General features: G+C 39.1%; 1 protein-coding gene across 2 annotated transcripts; it reads right to left on the bottom strand.

Annotated features, from left to right (window-relative positions):
* Positions 1-15,838: 15,838 nt before the first annotated feature.
* LOC124862377 (developmentally-regulated GTP-binding protein 2) lies at positions 15,839-25,205 on the bottom strand. Of its 2 annotated transcripts, XM_047356251.1 has the most exons (14): positions 25,182-25,205; positions 24,872-24,964; positions 23,390-23,550; positions 22,964-23,053; positions 22,795-22,855; positions 22,545-22,635; positions 22,396-22,468; positions 20,880-20,970; positions 20,658-20,755; positions 20,469-20,545; positions 20,276-20,364; positions 20,127-20,185; positions 19,940-19,993; positions 15,839-16,107 (listed from the first exon to the last, which is right to left on the bottom strand). In XM_047356251.1, exons 2-14 carry the CDS (start codon positions 24,933-24,935, stop codon positions 16,021-16,023), a joined length of 1,095 nt encoding a protein of 364 aa, XP_047212207.1. In that variant the 5' UTR covers positions 24,936-24,964; positions 25,182-25,205; the 3' UTR covers positions 15,839-16,020. The 2 variants fall into 2 exon arrangements, with proteins under 2 accessions (XP_047212207.1, XP_047212208.1); XM_047356252.1 differs by lacking the exon at positions 25,182-25,205 and having other exon boundaries at positions 24,872-25,083.
* Positions 25,206-25,773: the final 568 nt, after the last annotated feature.

Below are 25,773 nucleotides of genomic sequence, written 5' to 3'. Positions count from 1 at the left end.
GTTGCCAATCTATAACCATGTGGCTCACTTAAGCCAGATACCAGAAAGCATAAACTGTATAACAATCTCTAACTTTCTAATAGGTTACATGATTTAAAAACATAAAGACATGGGTATGCATATCTCTGACTGAACTTCAGGGTGTAATAGGTTGGGAATCGACTGAGTGCTGTAGTCAGCCCACTGACGAAGTGCCGATGCTCATTCACTGATGATGGTCTGATATTCCAGGAGGTCATCTCAGTGGCAGATATGAATGTTTAATGGGTGCCCTGTGTTCCTCCTACGCAGATAGGATGAAACATTCATCACGGGCTCCTCTAAATATATCACAATGGGTGAACCCCACCCTGGCCTGCTCGCGCACAAACAAACAGGAATAAACAGAAAGGATTAAGTCAAAGGTTAAAAGCCAGGTGCCAAAGAGCAGATGGCAGATAAATGAATATTTCGTAGCTTAATCTGACACATAGTGCTTTATACAGTGCTATCCATACCTCTTAACTTTTCAATTTTTTACCATGTCATAGCCACAATCTTCAATGTGTTTTAATGGGATTTTCTATTTTTAGTAGATCAACATAAGCACACTGTGAATTGATTATGAAGCATAAGGAAATGAAAACATTTGAAGGTGATTTTGTGGAACTGTAGTTTCTCTAAAGATTGTGTACAACTTCTGAGACACACCTGTTCAGCTTAGGGTTTGTATAAAGTGAACAATGGGGTGAAATCCACAGTGTTCTCCTTTCTCAAGGCTAGGTACATTACTTTCCTGTAACATCACTGCCTCATTTTATTATTTTTGTTTTATATTAAAAGATCAAATGATCATCTGGGATTGAATTATTAAATGTTCTAAGTGCCCCTTCGTGGTCATATACAGGTCCTTCTCAAAATATTAGCATATTGTGATAAAGTTCATTATTTTCCATAATGTCATGATGAAAATTTAACATTCATATATTTTAGATTCATTGCACACTAACTGAAATATTTCAGGTCTTTTATTGTCTTAATACGGATGATTTTGGCATACAGCTCATGAAAACCCAAAATTCCTATCTCACAAAATTAGCATATCATTAAAAGGGTCTCTAAACGAGCTATGAACCTAATCATCTGAATCAACGAGTTAACTCTAAACACCTGCAAAAGATTCCTGAGGCCTTTAAAACTCCCAGCTTGGTTCATCACTCAAAACCCCAATCATGGGTAAGACTGCCGACCTGACTGCTGTCCAGAAGGCCACTATTGACACCCTCAAGCAAGAGGGTAAGACACAGAAAGAAATTTCTGAACGAATAGGCTGTTCCCAGAGTGCTGTATCAAGGCACCTCAGTGGGAAGTCTGTGGGAAGGAAAAAGTGTGGCAGAAAACGCTGCACAACGAGAAGAGGTGACCGGACCCTGAGGAAGATTGTGGAGAAGGGCCGATTCCAGACCTTGGGGGACCTGCGGAAGCAGTGGACTGAGTCTGGAGTAGAAACATCCAGAGCCACCGTGCACAGGCGTGTGCAGGAAATGGGCTACAGGTGCCGCATTCCCCAGGTCAAGCCACTTTTGAACCAGAAACAGCGGCAGAAGCGCCTGACCTGGGCTACAGAGAAGCAGCACTGGACTGTTGCTCAGTGGTCCAAAGTACCTTTTTCAGATGAAAGCAAATTCTGCATGTCATTCGGAAATCAAGGTGCCAGAGTCTGGAGGAAGACTGGGGAAAAGGAAATGCCAAAATGCCAGAAGTCCAGTGTCAAGTACCCACAGTCAGTGAAGGTCTGGGGTGCCGTGTCAGCTGCTGGTGTTGGTCCACTGTGTTTTATCAAGGGCAGGGTCAATGCAGCTAGCTATCAGGAGATTTTGGAGCACTTCATGCTTCCATCTGCTGAAAAGCTTTATGGAGATGAAGATTTCATTTTTCAGCACGACCTGGCACCTGCTCACAGTGCCAAAACCACTGGTAAATGGTTTACTGACCATGGTATCACTGTGCTCAATTGGCCTGCCAACTCTCCTGACCTGAACCCCATAGAGAATCTGTGGGATATTGTGAAGAGAACGTTGAGAGACTCAAGACCCAACACTCTGGATGAGCTAAAGGCCGCTATCGAAGCATCCTGGGCCTCCATAAGACCTCAGCAGTGCCACAGGCTGATTGCCTCCATGCTACGCCGCATTGAAGCAGTCATTTCTGCAAAAGGATTCCCGACCAAGTATTGAGTGCATAACTGTACATGATTATTTGAAGGTTGACGTTTTTTGTATTAAAAACACTTTTCTTTTATTGGTCGGATGAAATATGCTAATTTTGTGAGATAGGAATTTTGGGTTTTCATGAGCTGTATGCCAAAATCATCCGTATTAAGACAATAAAAGACCTGAAATATTTCAGTTAGTGTGCAATGAATCTAAAATATATGAATGTTAAATTTTCATCATGACATTATGGAAAATAATGAACTTTATCACAATATGCTAATATTTTGAGAAGGACCTGTACAGTACAGACCAAAAGTTTGGACACACCTTCTCATTCAAAGAGTTTTCTTTATTTTCATGACTATGAATATTGTAGCTTCACACTGAAGGCATCAAAACTATGAATTAACACATGTGGAATTATATACTGAACAAAAAAGTGTGAAACAACTGAAAATATGTCTTATATTCTAGGTTCTTCAAAGTAGCCACCTTTTGCTTTGATTACTGCTCCACACACTCTTGGTATTCTGTTGATGAGCTTCAAGAGGTAGTCACCTGAAATGGTTTTCCAACAGTCTTGAAGGAGTTCCCAGAGATGCTTAGCACTTGTTGGCCCTTTTGTCTTCACTCTGCGGTCCAGCTCACCCCAAACCATCTCGATTGGGTTCAGGTCCGGTGACTGTGGAGGCCAGGTCATCTGGTGCAGTGCCCCATCACTCTCCTTCTTGGTCAAATAGCCCTTACACAGCCTGGAGGTGTGTTTGGGGTCATTGTCCTGTTGAAAAATAAATGATGGTCCAACTAAACGCAAACCGGATGGAATAGCATGCCGCTGCAAGATGCTGTGGTTGCCATGCTGGTTCAGTATGCCTTCAATTTTGAATAAATCCCCAACACTATCACCAGCAAAGTACCCCCACACCATCGCTCCTCCTCCTCCATGCTTCAAGGTGGGAACCAAGCATGTAGAGTCCATCCGTTCACCTCTTCTGCGCTGCAGAACCAAAGATCTCAAACTTGGACTCATCAGACTTCCACAGGTCTAATGTCCATTCCTTGTGTTCTTTAGCCCAAACAAGTCTCTTCTGCTTGTTGCCTGTCTTCAGCAGTGGTTTCCTAGCAGCTATTTTACCATGAAGGCCTGATTCACACAGTCTCCTCTTAACAGTTGTTCTAGAGATGTGTCTGCTGCTAGAACTCTGTGTGGCATTGACCTGTTCTCTAATCTGAGCTGCTGTTAACCTGCGATTTCTGAGGCTGGTGACTCGGATGAACTTATCGTCCGCAGCAGAGGTGACTCTTGGTCTTCCTTTCCTGGGGCGGTCCTCATGTGAGCCAGTTTCTTTGTAGCGCTTGATGGTTTTTGCGACTGCACTTGGGGACACTTTCAAAGTTTTCCCAATTGTTCGGACTGACTGATCTTCATGTCTTAAAGTAATGATGGCCACTCGTTTTTCTTTACTTAACTGTTTTGTTCTTGCCATAATACAAATTCTAACAGTCTATTCAGTAGGACTATCATCTGTGTACTGTATCCACCTCCTGCATAGCACAACTGATGGGCCCAACCCCATTTATAAGGCTTGAAATCCCACTTATTAAACCTGACAGGGCACACCTGTGAAGTGAAAACCATTTCAGGTGACTACCTCTTGAAGCTCATCAACAGAATGCCAAGAGTGTGTGGAGCAGTAATCAAAGCAAAAGGTGGCTACTTTGAAGAACCTAGAATATAAGACATATTTTCAGTGGTTTCACACTTTTTTGTTCAGTATATAATTCCACATGTGTTAATTCATAGTTTTGATGCCTTCAGCGTGAAGCTACAATATTCATAGTCATGAAAATAAAGACAACTCTTTGAATGAGAAGGTGTGTCCAAACCTTTGGTCTGTACTGTAATTATTACCTAAATCATTCAGTGGTAAAGGATGCCTTAAGTTTCACTTTAAGTTCAAAACATCCAGCCTTCCCAGGGGAGTAAACCTTTTGCATGGTGTTGCATGAGATTATATAATGTCATTACTGGGTCATAGCTGCGATGTTTGACTCACAGCTGGGTCATTCTGTATCAGTGATGCTTATACAGAATTACCCAAATCATGCCCAAATAATTTGTGGCAGGCTGGTTTAGGTTTATGTGCTAATCAAATTCTATTTAATTTGTGTTAAATCCTTATAAAGACAATATTGGAGCATTGTTTGCCTATGGCACCATGTGTTCCAACACTATTAAAACAAAAGTCTGATATGCAGTAGTGTGATGGCAGTAAACCAAACATCTGAGACCTTCACTGATCAGCTGTGAGCCAGTGCAATTGTTTGAACTGGATCTTATTCAGGGGTATCTGCATGAAGAGAGTAGAATCCAAATCCATACCCCCCACTATTGCCTTTGCCTATAACATGAATCCCAATAAAATACCTTGAGGTTTATGGTTGTTATGTGATAAAGTGTGAACAGTTAGAGGTGGTAAAAGTAACAGTGTTGACCTTTCATAGAAACTGAGCTGAATCTGTATCATCTTTAACCAGTACCACAACAATCTCCTATATGTCCTACAGGCTGAGCAAACAGATGCTGGTATCATTTAACTACAGATAAAGATAAGGGGGTTATTCATGGCGAGCAGGTACAGAGAAAAGTTCAAAAGTTCCTCGTTCAACATCGGATATACCCACATGGGCTCATTGAATAGCACTGTTCAACAAACATGTAAAGCAACCCATGTAAACAATCAGACATGTTTAATAATCATTTCCTGTTTATGGTCTGATGAATGAGTGATCTGCTGGATTTCTGATCAACTGCAGTGATAGCAGAGGTGGAGACCATGGCAAGAAGAGGGTACCAAGAAGAATTGAAAACATAAAAACGGGAAAGAAAGGAAGTACCTAAACCGGAATACAGATGATAACAAACAGTTGTATCAGGACAAAAAAAGTGAGATTTCAAGTTAATATGAATGTATAGGCTTAGAGCGAGAGAGAGTAGCCAAGAGTTTTCACCTCTTTACGCTAATCACTAACAAGCACACACCCAGCTAATGGCAAGATGTATGTAGGTGTGTAATAAAGACTATTTGTGATGTTTATATGAAGCATGTAAATCACCAGAAAACACAACAGCAGATTAAAATTAACTTCTGCAGTTTACAGTTTTATCAGAGGAGTAAATACTCTATGCATGCTCATGAATATTAGACTCTATAATTAAAATGGCACAATGGCAGTCCACTGCTCCCTATAAGGGATGGGTTAAATGCAGAGGACAAATTTTGTTGTAATGTACATGTGCAATGACCAATAAAGATGTTTGTTATTATTAAAAATATTTATGAATACACTTGTAAAAATGTTATGTAATATATGTATTTATTTATTGATATTTTATGAGCTTTCAGAAATTAAGCCGTAATAAGTGGAGGGCGATAGGAAGTGCAGTGCTGAAGTCAACACTACACATAAAATCTGTGTCAGAAGTCTCCCTATGCCATTCTTTTCAAAACCACAATGGCGGTTGAACTCAGTGTAGTGATCCTGTTGATCCAAGATAATGCTTCAAATGTAAAATATTTATGACCTCCTAGTTCAAATAGGATGCATTGAAACACCTCTATAATAACAGATATAAAACAAGTACAAAAACTACAGAAAACTGGTAATATTAAATAAAGATCATTTGATATATCGGGACAAGTGTAAAAATGTGAGGAGAAAGATGACTGACATGTAGAAAGAGAAAGAAAGAGTAATGTGGGTGATAGAGGTCAACCTTAAGACATAACATGAGACAGTAAGCTTCACTCAGGTTTCCTAAAAGCTTCTACGCTCCATTCAGGTGTTAACCTTGGCTCTCAGATTATCGTGTGACTTGACAATGGAGAAGCATCAGCCGTTGATTATACACCAAAGACCTGTCCTGAACTTCTAAAATAGTTTCTGCATCACATTGGTTTTAATGTCTCAAAATATCCGTGCGTTTGATGAAATGAACCTGTTTGAATCTTTGACAATTTGGTTCAAAGATGCAAATCGACACACATCTGATCAATTATATGGTATAAAATGGATTAGAACAGGAATTAAGAACCTATATGAAGTTTGTTTCCAGATTTACCTAAACTGCACAGACGTTGCTGATACTGGAGTTTCTAAGGGCGTTCAGATCAACCAGCAGCTAAAATGAACATTAACTCCATTCTTCACTGTATATATAATAATTTGGAATTTTTTTAGAACAGATTTAAAGAAGAAGAAAAGTGTTTATTAAAAAAGCATGCATAGCTCCCTCAAAAAACTGTTAACAAATTTAAACTGTCTTGCAAAATTATGTAAGCTGCCTAAAATACACATTATTCATTTTGACACATTTTACTTGGGGGTATCCAGGTAAAAAGGAATGTAAACTAATGTAAACCACAGTTGCCTTTGTGATAATATGAAAATGTATAATACTATACAGGTTCATTCATTGCAATGTATTTGGAACTATATGGCAGAATCACTTGGTTTACGTGCAGTACCTTTATGTAAAAAAATTTGTATAAACTTAAAAAGATTTAACGTAGTTTTAAACTAAACATTAAATGTTTTACTGGCTGGAGAAAGCCTTTAAATATTATAATTTATGGTATGTTAAATTCATAGTTTATAAGAGAGAGTGAATTTTAAAGAAAATGTTTGCTAAACAAATATCGATTTGTTTAACTTATCTATAACAATTTCTACAGCGTTATGAAAAAGCGTTTGCCCCTTACAAATCTCATTTGCTTTTTTGTCTTACTTAAATGCTTTAAATCTTGATGAACCCCATAGTTTTGGTTCAGTTTCACTAGCCACAGCCAGGCCTGATTAGTGCCTGACCTGAAGAATCAGGACGTTCCCAAAATAGGAGCTGTCTGACAACACGAAGTAGGCTAAAAGTTCTCAAAAACACTGCATTAATCCACAAAGGGAGAAAACATTGAACAGTGCTGAACATTCCCAAGTGTGGCTGGCCAACTAAAATTACTCAAAGAGCACATCAACAACTCATCCAGGAGGTCACAAAAGAACCAAGGGCATCATCTGAGGCACTGCAGGCCTCACTTGTCTTGGTTGAAATCAGTATTCATGATTGAACAATAAGAGAGACTGGGCAGAAATGGCTTCCGTGGGAGAGTTCATGGCCGAAACCACTGATAACCAAATAAAAGAGAAAAAACCCATATTTTCACATTTGCCAAAAAACCTTTTAAAGATCCATAGCATGCTTAAATCATTAATAAGGGAACCTATTGGTGGTATTGCTTTATTTAATGGAGCTATTCTGCTTTCTTGTGTAACTATTGTGAAGGAAATGAGCGATCGTCAGTTCAGGACCATGTACTCAAGCACACTCAGTTTAAGCAGCAGTACAATAAACTGAAGCATTCCAGCAGGTCAACCTCTATAAGACAGGGGAAAGAAGAAGGTTTTGGAATGACCTAGTTAAAGTCCGGACCTGAGATGCTGTGGCATGACCTCAAACATGCCATTCATGCTCGTAAAACCCTCCATTGTGACTGAAATAAAAAGATTATGCAAAGAAGAGTGGGCCGTAATTCCTCCACAGTAATAAAAGACTCATTGCCAATTACTTGATGGCAGGTAGGGTTAGCAGGCAATTACTTTTTACTTGGGTGGCTTTTTGCCCTTAATAAATTAAATCACTTGAAAAGAGCATTTTGTTTCTACACAGGTTATATTTGACATTTGAAATTTGTTTGGTCATCTAAAACATGTAAAAGTCACAAAAAAGAAAAGAACAGAATTAATTTGAAAGTTGGCAAATAGTTGATTTTACTGCATTGTAAATCTACAGTCTCGATGAAAACAATGTATAACCTTGGCCAGGTCTAGGGTTTGAATACATAAAGGTTTTGGTCTTTGCCAGGTTCTAAAATGATTTAAATCTAACCTCACATGTAGAAAAAAAAACACGCCACAGATTCTACCATTTCATTGTTAAACAAATTGGAGGGAAAATGGAAAAATGCTATGATAGAAACCTAAAAAAAAAAACGTAGATAGACACAAAATACAATGGCTAAAATTTAAAGGGGCTGTCCTTTCTTTTCACAACATAGATATCATTTCTATATCTAAATATGTATTTATCTAAATTGAAAAAGAGAATAAGACACATTTTGTGTAGCTCAGAAGTATGAATAACGAACACAGTCAACAAGTACAATTAAACAAGCTGCTGTAAGACTTTTTTAAGCAGTAAATCTTTCTGTAAGCACTTTCAACAAATCATTTTAAATCAGTGTAATAAGGTAAAATTTTCTTGATCTCTGCACTAATCAATACTCAAGGTTTTGATTTCTGATAAATTAGATCTAATGTGAAAAATGTCAAATATATGCATATGGCAGATGAAAAAATAAGGTTTTGGGTTGCTTACCTTGATCTTTTGTGATTAATATTTAGAGATTTCCAATTTGAGAAAAAATATCTGATAAGCACTTTCCTAAGGTAAAAATCAGAATGCTTTGATCAACAGGCTTCTGTGTTCAGCTCCACTGACTTCTAGTCCATCTCTGTACTCTTCCTCTAATGCTTTATATGGAGACCATGCACACTTGCAGGCAAAATTCACCTTACTGTGTCATCAATGATGCAGCATATGCACCCCCCAATGGACCCACAATGGTACAGATACCCTCTGTTTCAGCTAGGAGTCAGTATCTATCGGAACAATAGTGTGTGACATCTGTGTAATCTGTGTAATAGTGAGTAGTTTACAAATCAATCCGTGCATCCGTGTTGCAGCGATTAGGTTACTAAGAAAACATCTTGCACTTCTTTATGACTGTGCAGCACTAGCACACACCCCTCCTCCCACAGAGTCTCCAAGCAAACAGCTTCACGTGACTATTGTGCATCAATGGCAGGATTTCATGTGCTAACATAGAAAAACAGACGCATTGTGATATCACCGTGCAACACTTGTTGCTGTACGTCAGAGTGATTTGTTATGAAAGGCCTGAATATACAATGGCTGGTGAGGCATTTGTGTGCCTTATCAGTGCTGCTCACACACACATGCACACTCGTAGGGACGCTCATAACACCACTGATGTCTTGTGACACATTTCTGTTTTTAGCATTCCTAGTCTTGTAGGCAAAGGTTTATGTGTTTGTTAATTAGATAAATATTTGTTGTTACATAAAATTATTGTTTTTGAAGTAATTAAATTTTAGGATCATATTAACCTGATAATGTTTCTTTGCTGGGTTTTTTTAGTGTCTGATGTAGCATCTTTCCCACCTTGGGGGTTCCACATAAGTGAAGTGCTCACCTTATTCTCCTATAGTATTGTGATCTTTCACTCTGGGTGGCTCTGTCTGAAAGGCTGAGATTTCTCTCCCACTGTTTACCGCCCCTTTTAATCGACTCTGGCTCTTGAAGTCTAAATTTTTCCAGATTAAATGCAGATTCACTGCAGGTTGGATTTTCAATTAGATGATAGCCTAAAAGCCAAGGTTCTGTTGGGCACATATGTTTAAAGTTGTGTTCTATAAATACAGTTCTTAATCTGGTAAAATCATTACTGCTATGGTAAATCTTTAATGGTTGCTTTTGCAAACAGACAGTGCTGTGAAAAAATGATTTGCTCATTTCATTTATTAGGAGAAAAAAGCTATTAAGACCAGCCCTGCCTGTAGCTGATTGTTCCGCCATCAGTGTAGCAGCAATTTCAATCCTGTAAAGACTAACAATTAGAAAACAAAGATGCCGATTAGAAAAGTTAAATTGCAGATGCTTATTTCTTTGGCGCTCGGACCCCTGTGGAAGACATGAATGCTGTGAATGACATGAGCTTGAATGAACGATTTAGGACTAGGATTAGAGACGTCTTCCCCCCCGGGATCCGATACTGGTGATGGAGTGGAGGCCCGAGGAGATAAGGGAGTTGGAAAGAGCTAGGAAGTCAGATGGGGTGGAGGAGGGTCGAAGCTTGGCAGGAGAGCAGGGAGATCCATGGTTGGTACTTAAAAGCAAAGCCTTGAAGGGTGATTGGCTGAGGAGGAATGCAGACTTGATGCTGATTGGTTGGAGCAGAGACGCATGATGGAGTCATAGGATGGAGCCGGTGGTGGAGGTGAGTCTTCCAGATTGAATTTTCATCTAAAGTCTATAAGTCTCATCCCTGTTGAGTAATTGTAGCCCACTCTTCTTTGCAGAATTGCTTTAATTCAATCACATTGGTAAGGTAATGCCACTGCTGATCTCGTCAGCATTTTAACTGAGATTTACCTATTTTTATCAGGACAGCAGCGATCACCTTCTCTGGAGAATTATATGGGTCACTGCTGCATGCATGTGCCTTTACAGGGACAAAATAGCCAGTGTTTGCACAAAAATGTTCGATGACGGACGGACGGACGGACAGATAGATAGATAGATAGATAGATAGATAGATAGATAGATAGATAGATAGATAGATAGATAGATAGATAGATAGATAGATAGATAGATAGATAGATAGATAGATAGATAGATAGATAGATAGATAGATAGATAGATAGATAGATAGATAGATAGATAGATAGATAGATAGATAGATAGATAGATAGATAGATAGATAGATAGATAGATAGATAGATAGATAGATAGATAGATAGATAGATAGATAGATAGATAGATAGATAGATAGATAGATAGATAGATAGATAGATAGATAGATAGATAGATAGATAGATAGATAGATAGATAGATAGATAGATAGATAGATAGATAGATAGATAGATAGATAGATAGATAGATAGATAGATAGATAGATAGATAGATAGATAGATAGATAGATAGATAGATAGATAGATAGATAGATAGATAGATAGATAGATAGATACAAAACCATGTAAACACAAAAGCCTCCTAGTTACAGCTATATTTGTATAACATAAAGGCAAATCCAGTCCGGTCGCTCTGCAAACATTTACCTTATGTTTAACAATAAGATAACAATAAGACACCTGCTCGTCTGTTGACTAAAGGCTGATCATATCCATACTAAGCTTAACCCTGCATCCAAAATGTATTGCTGTGCATATTTGAATTAGCTTAAATGTGCCTATGAAACATTCAGCAACTTCTACAAATAGAGAAAAAAATAAACTCCAAACCTAGCACATTTTATGATAAAAAAAAAATGAATCAAACACAACGGTCTAGTTAAATCAGAATCTGCAAAGAATTTGACAAAAAAAAATTTCTCTTACAACACAATAAAAGGACTTGCATGTGCCTGATATATCAGAACTTTTTCTTGTGTTTTTTCAGAGAAAAGCAAGCATCTATCTAGAGCGCTGAATGTTGGAACTGCAGCCTCATGTGTTGAGCAGAAGGAGCCAAAAGGGGGCAGAAGAACTAAACATTTTGAGGTACTGACCTGTTGTCAGATCCTCTCAGCCTTAAACGTCATATATTTCAGGCAATCAATTTAAACAAAGGTTATACAATGATCGTAATAATATTTAGCTGTATGTTGAAGCATTGGATTTTCTTTTGAAGAACTAAAACTTTAATTCAGTATTATCAGTTCAAAATAAAGTGTATCATCTAATGTACGACAATGAAACTGAAACACCTGTCAAGAGGTTAAACATGTTTATTTGGTGATAAAGCTGTTTAAGGTTTTACAAGAAACAGCTGCTGCATTGAAAACTAGACCACACCTACACTGTAAATTATACTCCAACCAATGCTGCGTGCACTGTAGGTAATGTCCTAATATTCACCTATAAATCACAACTACATCACAATAAGCTTTGGTCCCTACGACTATTGCCGCAGGATGGATAATTTGATGGATAGCTTGTTTTCTGTATTAAAGAACAATTGGGTGGTTCCTAAATTAAAAGAGACATTCCAGAGAATGTTCTTCTTTTGCATTCTGGGATGTTTTTCAGCTCTTTTAGTGGTTTCCACACATTCATTGTGAAAAAGAAAGTATACCCCATTTTCAATTCTAGAATTGTTCTTATCATTACATTATGAAAACTATCTTTTGCTTACCAAGTTCTAAAATTATTTAAATATAATCTTTAAGTTCACACACAAATCAAATTTGACACTATTATTATTTACTGACTAAAATTAAAATAAAAGGAGAAGCTGTGCATTAAAATCTACAGGGGTTGGACAATGAAACTGAAACACCTGTCATTTTAGTGTGGGAGGTTTCATGGCTAAATTGGACCAGCTTGGTAGCCAGTCTTCATTGATTGCACATTGCACCAGTAAGAGCAGAGTGTGAATGTTCAATTAGCAGGGTAAGAGCACAGTTTTGCTCAAAATATTGAAATGCACACAACATTATGGGTGACATACCAGAGTTCAAAAGAGGACAAATTGTTGGTGCACGTCTTGCTGGCGCATCTGTGACCAAAGACAGCAAGTCTTTGTGATGTATCAAGAGCCACGGTATCCAGGGTAATGTCAGCATACCACCAAGAAGGACGAACCACATCCAACAGGATTAACTATGGATGCAAGAGGAAGCTGTCTGAAAGGGATGTTCGGGTGCTAACCCGGATTGTATCCAAAAAACATGAAACCACGGCTGCCCAAATCACAGCAGAATTAAATGTGCACCTCAACTCTCCTGTTTCCACCAGAACTGTCCGTCAGGAGCTCCACAGGGTCAATATACACGGCCGGGCTGCTATAGCCAAACCTTTGGTCACTCATGCCAATGCCAAACGTCGGTTTCAATGGTGCAAGGAGCGCAAATCTTGGGCTGTGGACAATGTGAAACATGTATTGTTCTCTGATGAGTCCACCTTTACTGTTTTCCCCACATCCAGGAGAGTTACGGTGTGGAGAAGCCCCAAAGAAGCGTACCACCCAGACTGTTGCATGCCCAGAGTGAAGCATGGGGGTGGATCAGTGATGGTTTGGGCTGCCATATCATGGCATTCCCTTGGCCCAATACTTGTGCTAGATGGGCGGGTCACTGCCAAGGACTACTGAACCATTCTTGAGGACCATGTGCATCCAATGGTTCAAACATTGTATCCTGAAGGTGGTGCCGTGTATCAGGATGACAATGCACCAATACACACAGCAAGACTGGTGAAAGCTTGGTTTGATGAACATTAAAGTGAAGTTGAACATCTCCCATGGCCTGCACAGTCACCAGATCTAAATATTATTGAGCCACTTTGGGGTGTTTTGGGGGAGCGAGTCAGGAAACGTTTTCCTCCACCAGTATCACGTAGTGACCTGGCCACTATCCTGCAAGAAGAATGGCTTAAAATCCCTCTGATCACTGTGCAGGACTTGTATAAGTCATTCCCAAGACGAATTGACGCTGTATTGGCCACAAAAAGAGGCCCTACACCATACTAATAAATTATTGTGGTCTAAAACCAGGTGTTTCAGTTTCATTGTTTATAACATGACCTAACGTTGTGTTTATATTCCACGATCAGCTCTCAGAAACTTAAGTTATGAATCATTCAAGCATAAAAAGGCTCTGAAACTCAAAGTAAGAACCAGGGGTGTGTGCAAAGAAAACAGCACATAGATCAGACAACGTACCAAAGAACCAAATTTGAACTGGACATTTAGGCTACTTGATACCAGCATTTGAAATTTGTTAATGAGGCAATTTAGCGACAACAAGCTAAAACTTAGAGATATTGGCTTAAAATGTATGTTTAAGATACTCAGCTATAGGATCATGGATTTTTCAGGTCCTGTTTTAAATTTTTTTGCTGCATATTTCTTTTAAACCATCAGACACTATTTATTGCTATTGTTATTTTAGACCTCCCACTGCTTGTTTAGTCCTCCGTCTATCCATTTTGCACATTCATTAAGCAATTACTGAGCATCAGTGTCATGGTCAGGTGCAAGGACTGGATAGAAAATGAGTGAAAAGCCTTAAACATCCAAAGGAACAAGAACCCCACACAGAGAGACTGAAGACTACTTAAAATGATTAGAAGAAAATCTGCCTACTCAGAGAAAAAAGGGCTAGTTTAAAACTTGTTTAAAAGTGACGCATTCATAATGCCTTTCCTTTCCCCCTTTGTTCATTATCGCCTGAAAATTGAGTGCATGGTACAACTCCAAACCTACAAAAACTTGGGGAAGGGGACCATTAAAAAGAGAACCAGGAAACTGAACCATTATAAGGAGCTGCAGTATAGACAGCTCTGGTAGGCAATCTACAAATCGTACACTTTTAAAATCTAGACTTTTTGAAACAGTGGGAAGAAAAAGCCATCGTTAAAAGACATCCCTAGAAGTCCCAGTTAAAGCTTGGAGTATTCACAAACCTTGTAGGCGGACACATCAGGCATGTGCACGAAGGCACTCTACTCAGACAAAACTTAAAACTGTTTGGCATACATGTAAAACACTGTATGTAGCAGAAAACTAACACCGCACATCCCCCTGAACACGCCATCCACACAGTGACACGTGGTGGTGGCAGCATCATGCTGTGGGAATGCTTTTCTTCAGCAGGAACAGGAAGGCTGTTCAGAGTTGATGGGAAAATGGATTAAGTTAAATAATGCTCCATCCATCTTGAGGCTGGGGCAGAGGTTCCCCTTCCAGCTGGGCAATGACCATAACCATACAGCCAGAGTCCAGACCGAAGTCCTAATCATCTGTGACAAATATGCTCCATCCGATTTGACTGATCTATTTTGACTAATGTTTGTAGAGACATACCTCAAAGACCTGGAAGGTGAATTGCAGCCAATAGAGGTTCTTCAAATTGTTGATACAGGGAGCTTAGCAGAGCCACACTTTTCAGCTTTTTGTTTGTAAAAACAGTTTTTAGAGGTTCAGCATTTTCTCTCCATTTCCCAAGTATGCACTACTTAGTGTTGTTAAAGTGGTTCAAGGTGTATACTTTTCCAAGACACTGCAACTTGGGTTTCACTGAACCTATTTAAGAATACAACAGCTTAAAATAAAATGTGATTACCCTGAAGCCCTACAGGAAACACTTACTGTACAAAACAGCATTATGACTTCTGAACATGACAAACGCCAAGTTTCTGTTTCTTAAACCCGGCCGCGCGTGCTCCCGCTTGGTCATGCCATATGGAGCCAAGCAGCATCAAGTGTCACGCATGCCCTGCACAATGCATGACCAGTTAACTCTACCTTTGTTTGTTGTTAGACTCCAGAATATTCCATCTTTTCTTTCCGCTTCAGGTTATATCAAAACACCATCTCTTCATCCACAGGACAGTCTGAAAAGACATCTTCAGGACATCTTTCAGTCCACACCCTCTCTCTCTTCATGAAGCCTCCCACTCTGTACCCCTCTCCTGGACCGAAGATCTGCTTGTTAATATTTAAAGGCACTATTGTGCTTGTGTGTGCATGCGAGTCAATGGGAGCCCATATTCTTTGACAGAAAAGTGGCGAGCCTGCCATGGAGCACCAACAGCAGGGCTGCAGGGATGGTGGAGTTGTGGCGGAGTTGGGGGGGGGGGGGCTTCAAAAGCATCAGGTGTTGCATGATGAACACCTAAAGGGATCTTTAAGAAATTGGTACAAGGAACATAAACAGCCATCCAGGTGATGTGTTTAAGTGTAGCTCCACTTAATACAGGACATATCAGAAATAAAGCAAACTTTATAAAATGTTTTATGGACTTTATTTCCATCATTCGCTCTTTTAATCACTGTATCTTACATGTTGCTTCCAGAATCTGCTTAACAATGTCGGTTAGCTGGTAGATTTCATATACAAAATAAAAAGGCTAGCTAGCGGTCTTTGCTTTCTAACTATTATACAGTTTATTTCCTGTCAGAAGCGGTTTACTTCTTAACGATCTGGATGACGTCCTCATGCTCCATGATGTGCGTTAGGCCAACTCTCTGAGGACTGTACTTGGTACTGGTTCCCTGAAACGAAGAGACAGTTTGGACTCGCTGAGTGAAAGGTGAGGAGTTATGCGACAGCAAAGAGGAGTTCAATTATTAAAAAATCTCACCGTTGAAATTAATCGGAACATATGCGTGATTAAACAGAGAAACAGGAAGTGCACAGGGGTGTGAAAGAGTATTTGGCGCACCTAAATGTCACAGATCATCAAACAAATGTATTTTCCGACAAAGATAACCCGAGCAAATACAGAAAGGTATTTGGCACCAAATGATGAGTTAACTTATTAAGGGAAAAACTTATTCAAGCCAACCTAGCAGTGGGTGAAAATGTAATTCCCCGTAAACCTAATAACTAGTTCTGCCAACCTTAGCGGTGACGGGAAATGAGTTTTTAACATCACTGTGGAGGAATCCTGGCCCGTCTTCTTAGAATCGTTTTAATTCAGCCACATTGGAGGGTTTTTGAGCATGAATGGCCTGTTTAGGGTCATGCCACATCATCTCAATCCCATTCAGGTCTGAGCGCAGATTAAGCTCCAGTTTGAGGTCATGAACAGAGATTCCCCTTCAAGATTTTCTTCACTAAAGCAGTCGTCACCTACAGCGAGTCGTCCAGGTCCTGAAGCAGCAAAGCAGCTCCAGATCATCACACTACCACCATGTTTGACTCTTGGTATGATGTTCTTTCTCTGAAATGCTGCGTTAGTTTTACACCCGGTGTGGATCTACGCCCTCCAGAAAGTTCCACTTTTGTCTCGTCAGTCCACAGAATATCTTCCCCAACATGCCGAGGGGCATCAAACTATTTTTTGCCAAATGTGAAACGGACCTTTGTTTTCTTTTTGGCCAGCAGAGGTTCTTGTCTGGGAACTCTTGTATTTCTGCCCAATCTGCTTCTTATTGTTAATCTTGAACACTGACCTTAACTTTAACTTAAGAAAGGTCTGCAGTGCTTTAAATGTTGTTCTGGGTTCTTTTGTGACCTCCTGGATGTGTCTTGGATGCGCTCCTGGCGTAATTGTGGTGGGCCGGGCACTCCTGGGAAGATTCACCAATGCTTTTTAATATCTTTTAACCTACATCAAGTTGCAGACAGGTTCTAATAAAGTGATTTACTGATTCTACGGGTCAGGCAGTAATCTGTCTTGGGTTGGGCAAGATAAACAGAACTCAGCTTTTGAGGCAGTGAGGCAGTTTTGTCAGGACTTTTATACAGGTCCTTCTCAAAATATTAGCATATTGTGATAAAGTTCATTATATTCCATAATGTCATGATGAAAATTTAACATTCATATATTTTAGATTCATTGCACACTAACTAAAATATTTCAGGTCTTTTATTGTTTTAATACGGATGATTTTGGCATACAGCTCATGAAAACACAAAATTCCTATCTCACAAAATTAGCATATCATTAAAAAGGTCTCTAAACGAGCTATGAACCTAATCATCTGAATCAACAAGTTAACTCTAAACACCTGCAAAAGATTCCTGAGGCCTTTAAAACTCCCAGCCTGGTTCATCACTCAAAACCCCAATCATGGGTAAGACTGCTGACCTGACTGCTGTCCAGAAGGCCACTACTGACACCCTCAAGCAAGAGGGTAAGACACAGAAAGACATTTCTGAACGAATAGGCTGTTCCCAGAGTGCTGTATCAAGGCACCTCAGTGGGAAGTCTGTGGGAAGGAAAAAGTGTGGCAGAAAACGCTGCACAACAAGAAGAGGTGACTGGACCCTGAGGAAGATTGTGGAGAAGGGCCGATTCCAGACCTTGAGGGACCTGCGGAAGCAGTGGACTGAGTCTGGAGTAGAAACATCCAGAGCCACCGTGCACAGGCGTGTGCAGGAAATGGGCTACAGGTGCCACATTCCCCAGACCTGGGCTACAGAGAAGCAGCACTGGACTGTTGCTCAGTGGTCCAAAGTACTTTTTTCTGATGAAAGCAAATTCTGCATGTCATTCAGAAATCAAGGTGCCAGAGTCTGGAGGAAGACTGGGGAGAAGGAAATGCCAAAATGCCAGAAGTCCAGTGTCAAGTACCCACAGTCAGTGATGGTCTGGGGTGCCGTGTCAGCTGCTGGTGTTGGTCCACTGTGTTTTATCAAGGGCAGGGTCAATGCAGCTAGCTATCAGGAGATTTTGGAGCACTTCATGCTTCCATCTGCTGAAAAGCTTTATGGAGATGAAGATTTCATTTTTCAGCACGACCTGGCACCTGCTCACAGTGCCAAAACCACTGGTAAATGGTTTACTGACCATGGTATCACTGTGCTCAATTGGCCTGCCAACTCTCCTGACCTGAACCCCATAGAGAATCTGTGGGATATTGTGAAGAGAACGTTGAGAGACTCAAGACCCAACACTCTGGATGAGCTAAAGGCCGCTATCGAAGCATCCTGGGCCTCCATAAGACCTCAGCAGTGCCACAGGCTGATTGCCTCCATGCCACGCCGCATTGAAGCAGTCATTTCTGCAAAAGGATTCCCGACCAAGTATTGAGTGTATAACTGTACATGATTATTTGAAGGTTGACGTTTTTTGTATTAAAAACACTTTTCTTTTATTGGTCGGATGAAATATGCTAATTTTGTGAGATAGGAATTTTGGGTTTTCATGAGCTGTATGCCAAAATCATCCGTATTAAGACAATAAAAGACCTGAAATATTTCAGTTAGTGTGCAATGAATCTAAAATATATGAATGTTAAATTTTCATCATGACATTATGGAAAATAATGAACTTTATCACAATATGCTAATATTTTGAGAAGGACCTGTATATTGGGCAAGCTAGGATGGAGAGCTTTTGTCCCCTTAATAAATGAAATCATCATTTGACAGCGTCATTTTGCATTTACTCTGGTGTTCTTTGCCCTATATAAAACCAGCAGAAATCTTTAAGAAGGCAAACACTTTTTCATGCACTCTAGAGGTGTGAACTGCTTTTCATGTGAACTTGTGACAGATTCAGAACTAATGGGACTTAGTGGCAAATATGTAAATATGTAGGAAACACCTCAGATGCTGAAACTTCACTAAAACAGAGAGGTTGTTTATCTTCTTAAAGTCAAATTTTAAATAATTTCAAGCAAAGTTTGTTTCGAAGTTTAAAAACAGTGCAAAACATCAAATTGATCTCTTCACAACATAAAAATTTAATGTTTTCTTCCTTTAAAGAATAAAAATGATTTGCAATACCTTTAAAGATGAAAAATGAAAAAAACAAAGCCCCACAATGTACTACTTTGCCATAAATAACTCCTTTTTCAACAAATTTCTTTGTCCGAAATGAGAGATTTAAAAGACATTACAATTTAAAAAGACAGTAAAGTATCGAAACTGGTTGGTAGGTAGATGGTTTTGAATAGTTGCTATGGAAACTTAAACACTATGCTTTAGAGATCACCATCCTGCTCACTTTGCTGGATCACAAGAGAAAAATATGTCGTCATCTTCCAGCCTTGCTGCTCAGTTCCAGGGGTTCTAAGCTTTATTACTGCTCTGACTGTAGATGCAGGCAAGTTTGGGCCAGAAGTCATTTCCTTACTCATTATGATCAAAGTACATTTGCGTTATCTGAAAGGCATTTGCACATATCTTTCCCATTTTGAAGAGTAGGTAAGAGAAATGGGTCCATGTTTCACGTTATATTTATACCCCTGGGAAATGAATGAAGGTTCTACTCTGACATATTTGAAACATTTAAAGCAAGACCTATTTATTTTTATTTTGGAGTTTTTCTCCCTACTGAATAAATGCACACAAATCAATCAGATGCCGCAGAATTAAAACACTGGCTGTTATGGTTAGCAGGAAGGAGGTTTGTGAGAATGTAGTGTTACTTACCCACACCAAGGCATATTTGAACTGGCTGGCTAAAGTTCTGTGGATTCTGTGGCACTGCAGATTAAAAAAGAAAAAAAAAACTCAAACTATGTTGATAAGGGTTTGCTCACTACTTATTTTATATGTGCAAATGTTTCAACAGCATCAGTCCTGATATCTACACTAAATACTGCAGGAATCTACTGACCACATGCTCTACTGATGCTCCTCTTCTCATGATGATGGCGTCATTAAAGTCCGGCCGTTCTAACAGGGAGGAGCAAAATGGGAAGGTTCACTTAGGGATCTACTGTATGTTTGTTCGAAAGTGGAAGCCTTCGATATCAATCTGAATACCTCCTCTCTTCTTTGTATAAATGCAAATAAGCGCCAAGTACTCCCACAACGTCTCCAGAAGGTAATCCAAATTCAGCTTCATCCCACAGCTGGAACAAACACAAAGACAGAGATGAGAGGCTTTTTCCTTACTTACAAATGCATATATGGGTCGATGGAGGAGTGCTGCTATTTGTGCACACAGACATCTGACCTGATGACAACACTGTGAGATCTGCGTGCCAGGCGGTCCACCTCCTCCATGGAGATCTGATCCACCTTATTGTACACCTAGCAGCACATAAAAAAAATACTGAACACTCTTATCCGGGTTAGACAACAAAGTTATGAGATTTACAAAAACAGATGCTCTCTTATTTCAGGTAAAGAAGATCTGACATACATAAAGGCACGGCATGTAAACTCTGTTTCCAACAATGACGTCAATGAACTCGTCTGGTGTGCAGTCCTCCCTGAAGAGCACTTCTGCATTAAAGATTTCTAAAGCAGGAAGTTAAAGACCAAAACCACTAACAAACGAAATGAAAATGACTGAATCCAGACGTAGGAAAGGTATTGTGATTGATCAGAAACCAAACCACTGTGCTGGATCGCTGAAGGATACTGTACTCATGGAGGATGAGCTGAACGAGCTTCTCCGAGCACTGAGTGAGGGGAACGGTGGAGTTGTAGGAGAGACCGCCACCTTTCTTAGGCTGCAAGGAAAGAGAAAATAACTTTTTTATTCTGGCTACACTTACAAAACTAAGCACACAGCCACTCTTCCTACACATGTTAATGTAGAAATTCCAGACGTTTCCCAACTCAGCTTTCCAAAGCTCTCATTACTTTAAATCATAGTAAAATATAAAATATACTAAAGTCCGATAAATTAATAGCTGCTATTTCTACAGTGGGCAGACAAAACTGGAAGAGGACCCATTTTTATCTTGTCACAATGGTTAGTAAGAAGTATGATAAGAGATTAGAATATACCTCTAAAGGTGACTGTTAGTGAATGCACCATTTTTCCAATGTCAGATTGTACCATAAAATAAAGGATCAATTTATATGAATCTTTTTAAGTAATTTTAACATCCAGTGGTGCCACAAGGCACACAACACAGTGGTTTCCCTGAACTACACAACATTTGTTCTTACTAGGAGTGTCACGGTACACAAAAAATGTGGTTTGGAGCGTATTTGATCTTTAAAGTCTATTTCTAAAATTTGTTTAATTTTATTGTGTTCTAAAAGCTGAAAAGATGAAAGCATAGAACTGACTAAAGATTTTGTTAGATTTTGTTCAATGCATAAAGCAGTATAAGCAGGCAAAGCCAATGCCTGGAAACATAGATTATATAACAGTATAACCACTTGAAAACAGTCAGTGTAAATGTTTGGAATATTTTTAAATAGATTTTGCCCATATTTCAGAATAAAGCAGGCTTAAATCACTTTGAAGTAGCGTTGATATTTGGACACCCTAGAGTCCCAGGTGTACCTGAATGCAGCATGTGCAGCTGTTGGGAAAATCTCCTCGTCAGTGGAGATTTCTCCAGTACCGGTGATGTTTACATTAAGCCTGGCGTTGTTTCAGGCGAGTAATTCAGTTAAGTGCAAAGCAAGCAACCCACCTTATTTCTGTAAAATGTGGATGCTGACATAAACTTTTGCTCTGGTCCACTTTTCTTTTGTCACTGTAGCTGCATGAGAAACCTTAATGTTCCCAAATAGCAGCTTAGTGATAACTGGGAGTCCTCTCTGCTAGGTGTCACTATTTAAAGCTGCATTACAGAACCTTGCATTAGTTTCGCTCATAAACATCCTACATGTATTCAGGTATAAAACAAAGCTGTATTCGTTGAGACACGTGTGCACCGAACCAGCAGGACTATACTGGATATTTTCTGTATACCGTGAACTGTTACGCCCTCAGTCATTAGTCACCAACACTGTACAGCTGTAGAGGATGACGTATCACATCTATGTTTGGGTGGTCATCGTTGACGGTCATCAGTCAGTTCAATAACCAGAATGAATCATTTTGAGTTAGATCCTAAACAGTAGATCAGCGTATCTTCTTCATCTTATAAGGTAAATAACTCTGTTGAGTTGATATGAGTAAATGAAAGTGATACCTTGAAATAAATATTAGGCTTTGTCCTGTTAAGTCTGATGCCAACAGACTCCAACTCTTTCTCTAGTAGTTCTCTGAAAAACAACAACAGAAATTGCAGGTCAGAGTCATCAATGATGACGGTGCAAAGCGTTTTTAACAACAACAAACCTCTGAACGTCTCCTTTTGTGGCATCTAGCATCATGATGACAACATCTGCTGTTCTGGCAACAGCGATGACCTGTCGGCCTCGACCCTTTCCTATGACAAAGTTACCCGTCAGCGTTACAAATCTTTGATAGGAATCAGGACTTTTTTTGTCCCAAAAAACATTCATAATGACACTTATGAAGGTATTACATAATAACAATCTCTTTTGATGACCACCGGGAACAAAATTTGACGTCAATGAAATAGTACCTTGGGCGGCGCCCTCAATGATTCCTGGCAGATCAAGCAGTTGGATGTTGGCCCCTTTGTACTGAAGAGCAACAAATAACAGAAGACCAAAAGTGAAGGGGAACTTTTAGATTTAAACAGAGTTTAAAGCTCGATATGTGAGAAAATAGTATTGTTTAACCAAGGGTACCTCTATAACACCTGGTATGCAGGTGAGGGTTGTAAACTCGTAGGACGCAGCTTCACTTTCTGTTGAGGTCATCAAGCTGAGGAAGGTGGACTGCAGAGAGAAGATGACTTTAACCCACTGTTTTATAGCTACACTGTATTGCTTTTATTATTATTCGAGAAGGTCAGTTCTTATATGTTTGTTTATCTTCCGATTTTAGCAACATTTTAGGAATATTATAGCAGACAAAAACAATTAAAAATAAAACTTCAAATGTATTTCTCATGTCTGGATGCCCTTAACCTGGCAACACCAGACTAATGAGGACATGGAAATTGCGATGCCTTCATGAATAATGGAAATACTGTTTTAGGAAACTTTCAGAAGAAATGTTGCTGTTGCAATAAAAAGAGAAAACAGCTCCTAACGCAGGTTATATTCACCTACCTTACCAACAGAAGGGAATCCAATGAGCGCAACACGAGCATCTCCTGATTTCATGACATCGAAGCCCTCACCTTTGGCCCCCGCTGATTTGGAAGGCTCCAGGAGCTGAGATCTGTATTTGGCAAGCTTGGCCTTTAGCAAACCCAGATGGTACTCCGTGGCTGCAGGTATGAAAGCAAAAAATATACCAAAAATCGGACTCACATGGAGCGAATTCTTTGTCAGGAATAACATTAATGATTTAGGCCTGATTAAGTGGCACTTTGAAATGCTACGTCCTGAATAAAAAGCATAAGGCACTTTTTAAGGTCAATGGTTTGAATTATAAAAGATTCAAAAGTTTCACAGAACACTAGAATGTACTTCTGAATTCCCCAAAAGGTGTACTAATATTATTATTAATAATAATAATAAATATTAATAATAAGAGTGAAATAAAATGTTAAGTTTTGCATTTATATTTACTTACACAACATTGCATTGTGTACAGTGATTACCAATATATTTGTACACAGCGGGGGGGGTCAGTGAGATGCTTCATGTAATACTTCATCTTCAAATCTATCTTTAATTAAAATTAAAATCTAGCAAGGATTTAAATTGTCCATATAAATAAAATGGAATGCGGTTTGTAAGGTCTACAGTATAAGTGAGGCTTTGGTCTCATGACTTTTGTAATTGTTTATAGTTAAATGCAACATAAAGAAGTATCTTAAAAAATAGATTTTGTAAATAAACAGGAGGACACAATTCATGTTTCTAACTTTGTTTTTTCAAAGGATATATATTAAATCCAGCCTCTCAAAAAAAAAACTTGACTATAACATAAAACTGAGAAAAAATAAATCATATTTAATACAGAATTGTTATGATGTGCCACGTCCAGGTCTCCTGGGGAATTCTGGGAAAGATTGCTGACTGGACAGTTGACTAGCAGACAATCTCCACCAGGATAAAAGATCATTGCTAAAAAAAGTTAGCCATTTACCAAGTGTTGTATCCAGGCATATTAATACAAAACACTGAGTGGAAGGAAAAAGTGAAGTAGAAAGACCACAATTTAATAAAAAAATTTTTTTTTTATTGGGCTGAATTGTAGGGTTTTCATTTGCTGTAAGCCATAATTATTAAAACTTGCAGAATTGAGCACCTGAAATATTTTACTCTGTGTGCAATAATATATTATTGGGATTCAACTAATTAACAGTAACAACTGAGACATAACACTTTAATACCACTTTATGGGGAAACCTTGCATCCCTTATACCTTCTTATTAGTCCAACACTAACATCAACCCTTGGTGCCAAGTAGGCATTTAAGGTGGTGTCGATCATTTTAGGTTTCCAGAGAACCTACTACAGTACTCTAGCAGTTTCTGGACCTCAGTATTATACTTAACCAGGTCAGAGACCCACAGCTGCAGCTGGCTCTAACTTAGCCTGCTTTTCAGCTAGCAGTTCTGTTCCCCCCCCCTCTGGTACCTTTGTTTTTCTGTGTCCGAGAAATTTCTTTCTCTATTTCCGCGATTTTCTCCAAAATACCCATTGTTGCAATCCAGGCGTTGTGCAGCGAATCTGTCGGGAAGAGGAAAGAATAAAAAAAAACGACAAGAGAAACGTGTCAGCTTCGTTAGCTAACGGAGGGGAGGGGGGTACGGCTAACTGCAAACCAATAACAGCTGACAGCTGAGAGAAACAGCAGTAGGAGCACTCGGTTTAAACGTCAGCAAACATCCGACTAAACAAACATACTGACAGTACTTTCTAAAGTTAAATGAAAGGAGAAGTTTACGTTGACAGAGGGAAACTCAGCAGCATGCACACCGTGCTGACCGCTGGGGTGAGCAGCAGAGTTCCGCCGTTAAAAGGTATCCCCGGCCGGTTCTGTGCTGCTGTCAAAGTCTTTGCGCTTCTACACTCAGCTTTATGGACCCATCCGAAACCCTACTGGTGCGTTCAGGTACATCTCGTATACTGAATGATTTCTATGCGCGTCCATAAAAATGTGACTAAAATCTTATCTTTCCTAACGAAATCTTGGATTATTTTTAATCCGTTTTACTAATGTTTTATTAAATAATCAAATCAAACCAAAACTTTCACTTCTAATTAAGTAACTTTAAAATGCTATGAGATACATTAATACAGTTAACAGAATATAACTGCACAGTTTAAATTAAAATCTAATAAAGCACATCTGTTTTAATTTTAGGATCATTCTTCTGCAGTGTGCAACATTTATTATTATTTTTGTTTTTGCTGTTATTTTTATTATTATTATTATCAGTAGTAGTAGCTAGTAGTAGTAATAGTATTAATAGTAGTAGTATAAAAACAGTCAAAATCACTGGCCTCAGAACCTTGGACAGAAGCACCCCAGATGT

This window comes from Girardinichthys multiradiatus, chromosome X, assembly GCF_021462225.1.
Source record: "Girardinichthys multiradiatus isolate DD_20200921_A chromosome X, DD_fGirMul_XY1, whole genome shotgun sequence".
NCBI classification, from domain to species: Eukaryota; Metazoa; Chordata; class Actinopteri; order Cyprinodontiformes; family Goodeidae; genus Girardinichthys; species Girardinichthys multiradiatus.
This window is presented reverse-complemented; position numbering and strand designations above follow the sequence as displayed.

What these genes read in the sequence shown, in the direction of transcription:
- LOC124862377 (XM_047356251.1), bottom strand. Translation starts at nt 24,935, where the DNA reads ATGGGTATTTTGGAGAAAATCGCGGAAATAGAGAAAGAAATTTCTCGG. An exon ending in TCGGACACAGAAAAACAAAG is followed by an intron (nt 23,551 to 24,871) that starts GTACCAGAGGGG and finishes TCATACCTGCAG; the next exon opens with CCACGGAGTACCATCTGGGT. An exon ending in TTTACATGCCGTGCCTTTAT is followed by an intron (nt 20,546 to 20,657) that starts GTATGTCAGATC and finishes ATGTGCTGCTAG; the next exon opens with GTGTACAATAAGGTGGATCA.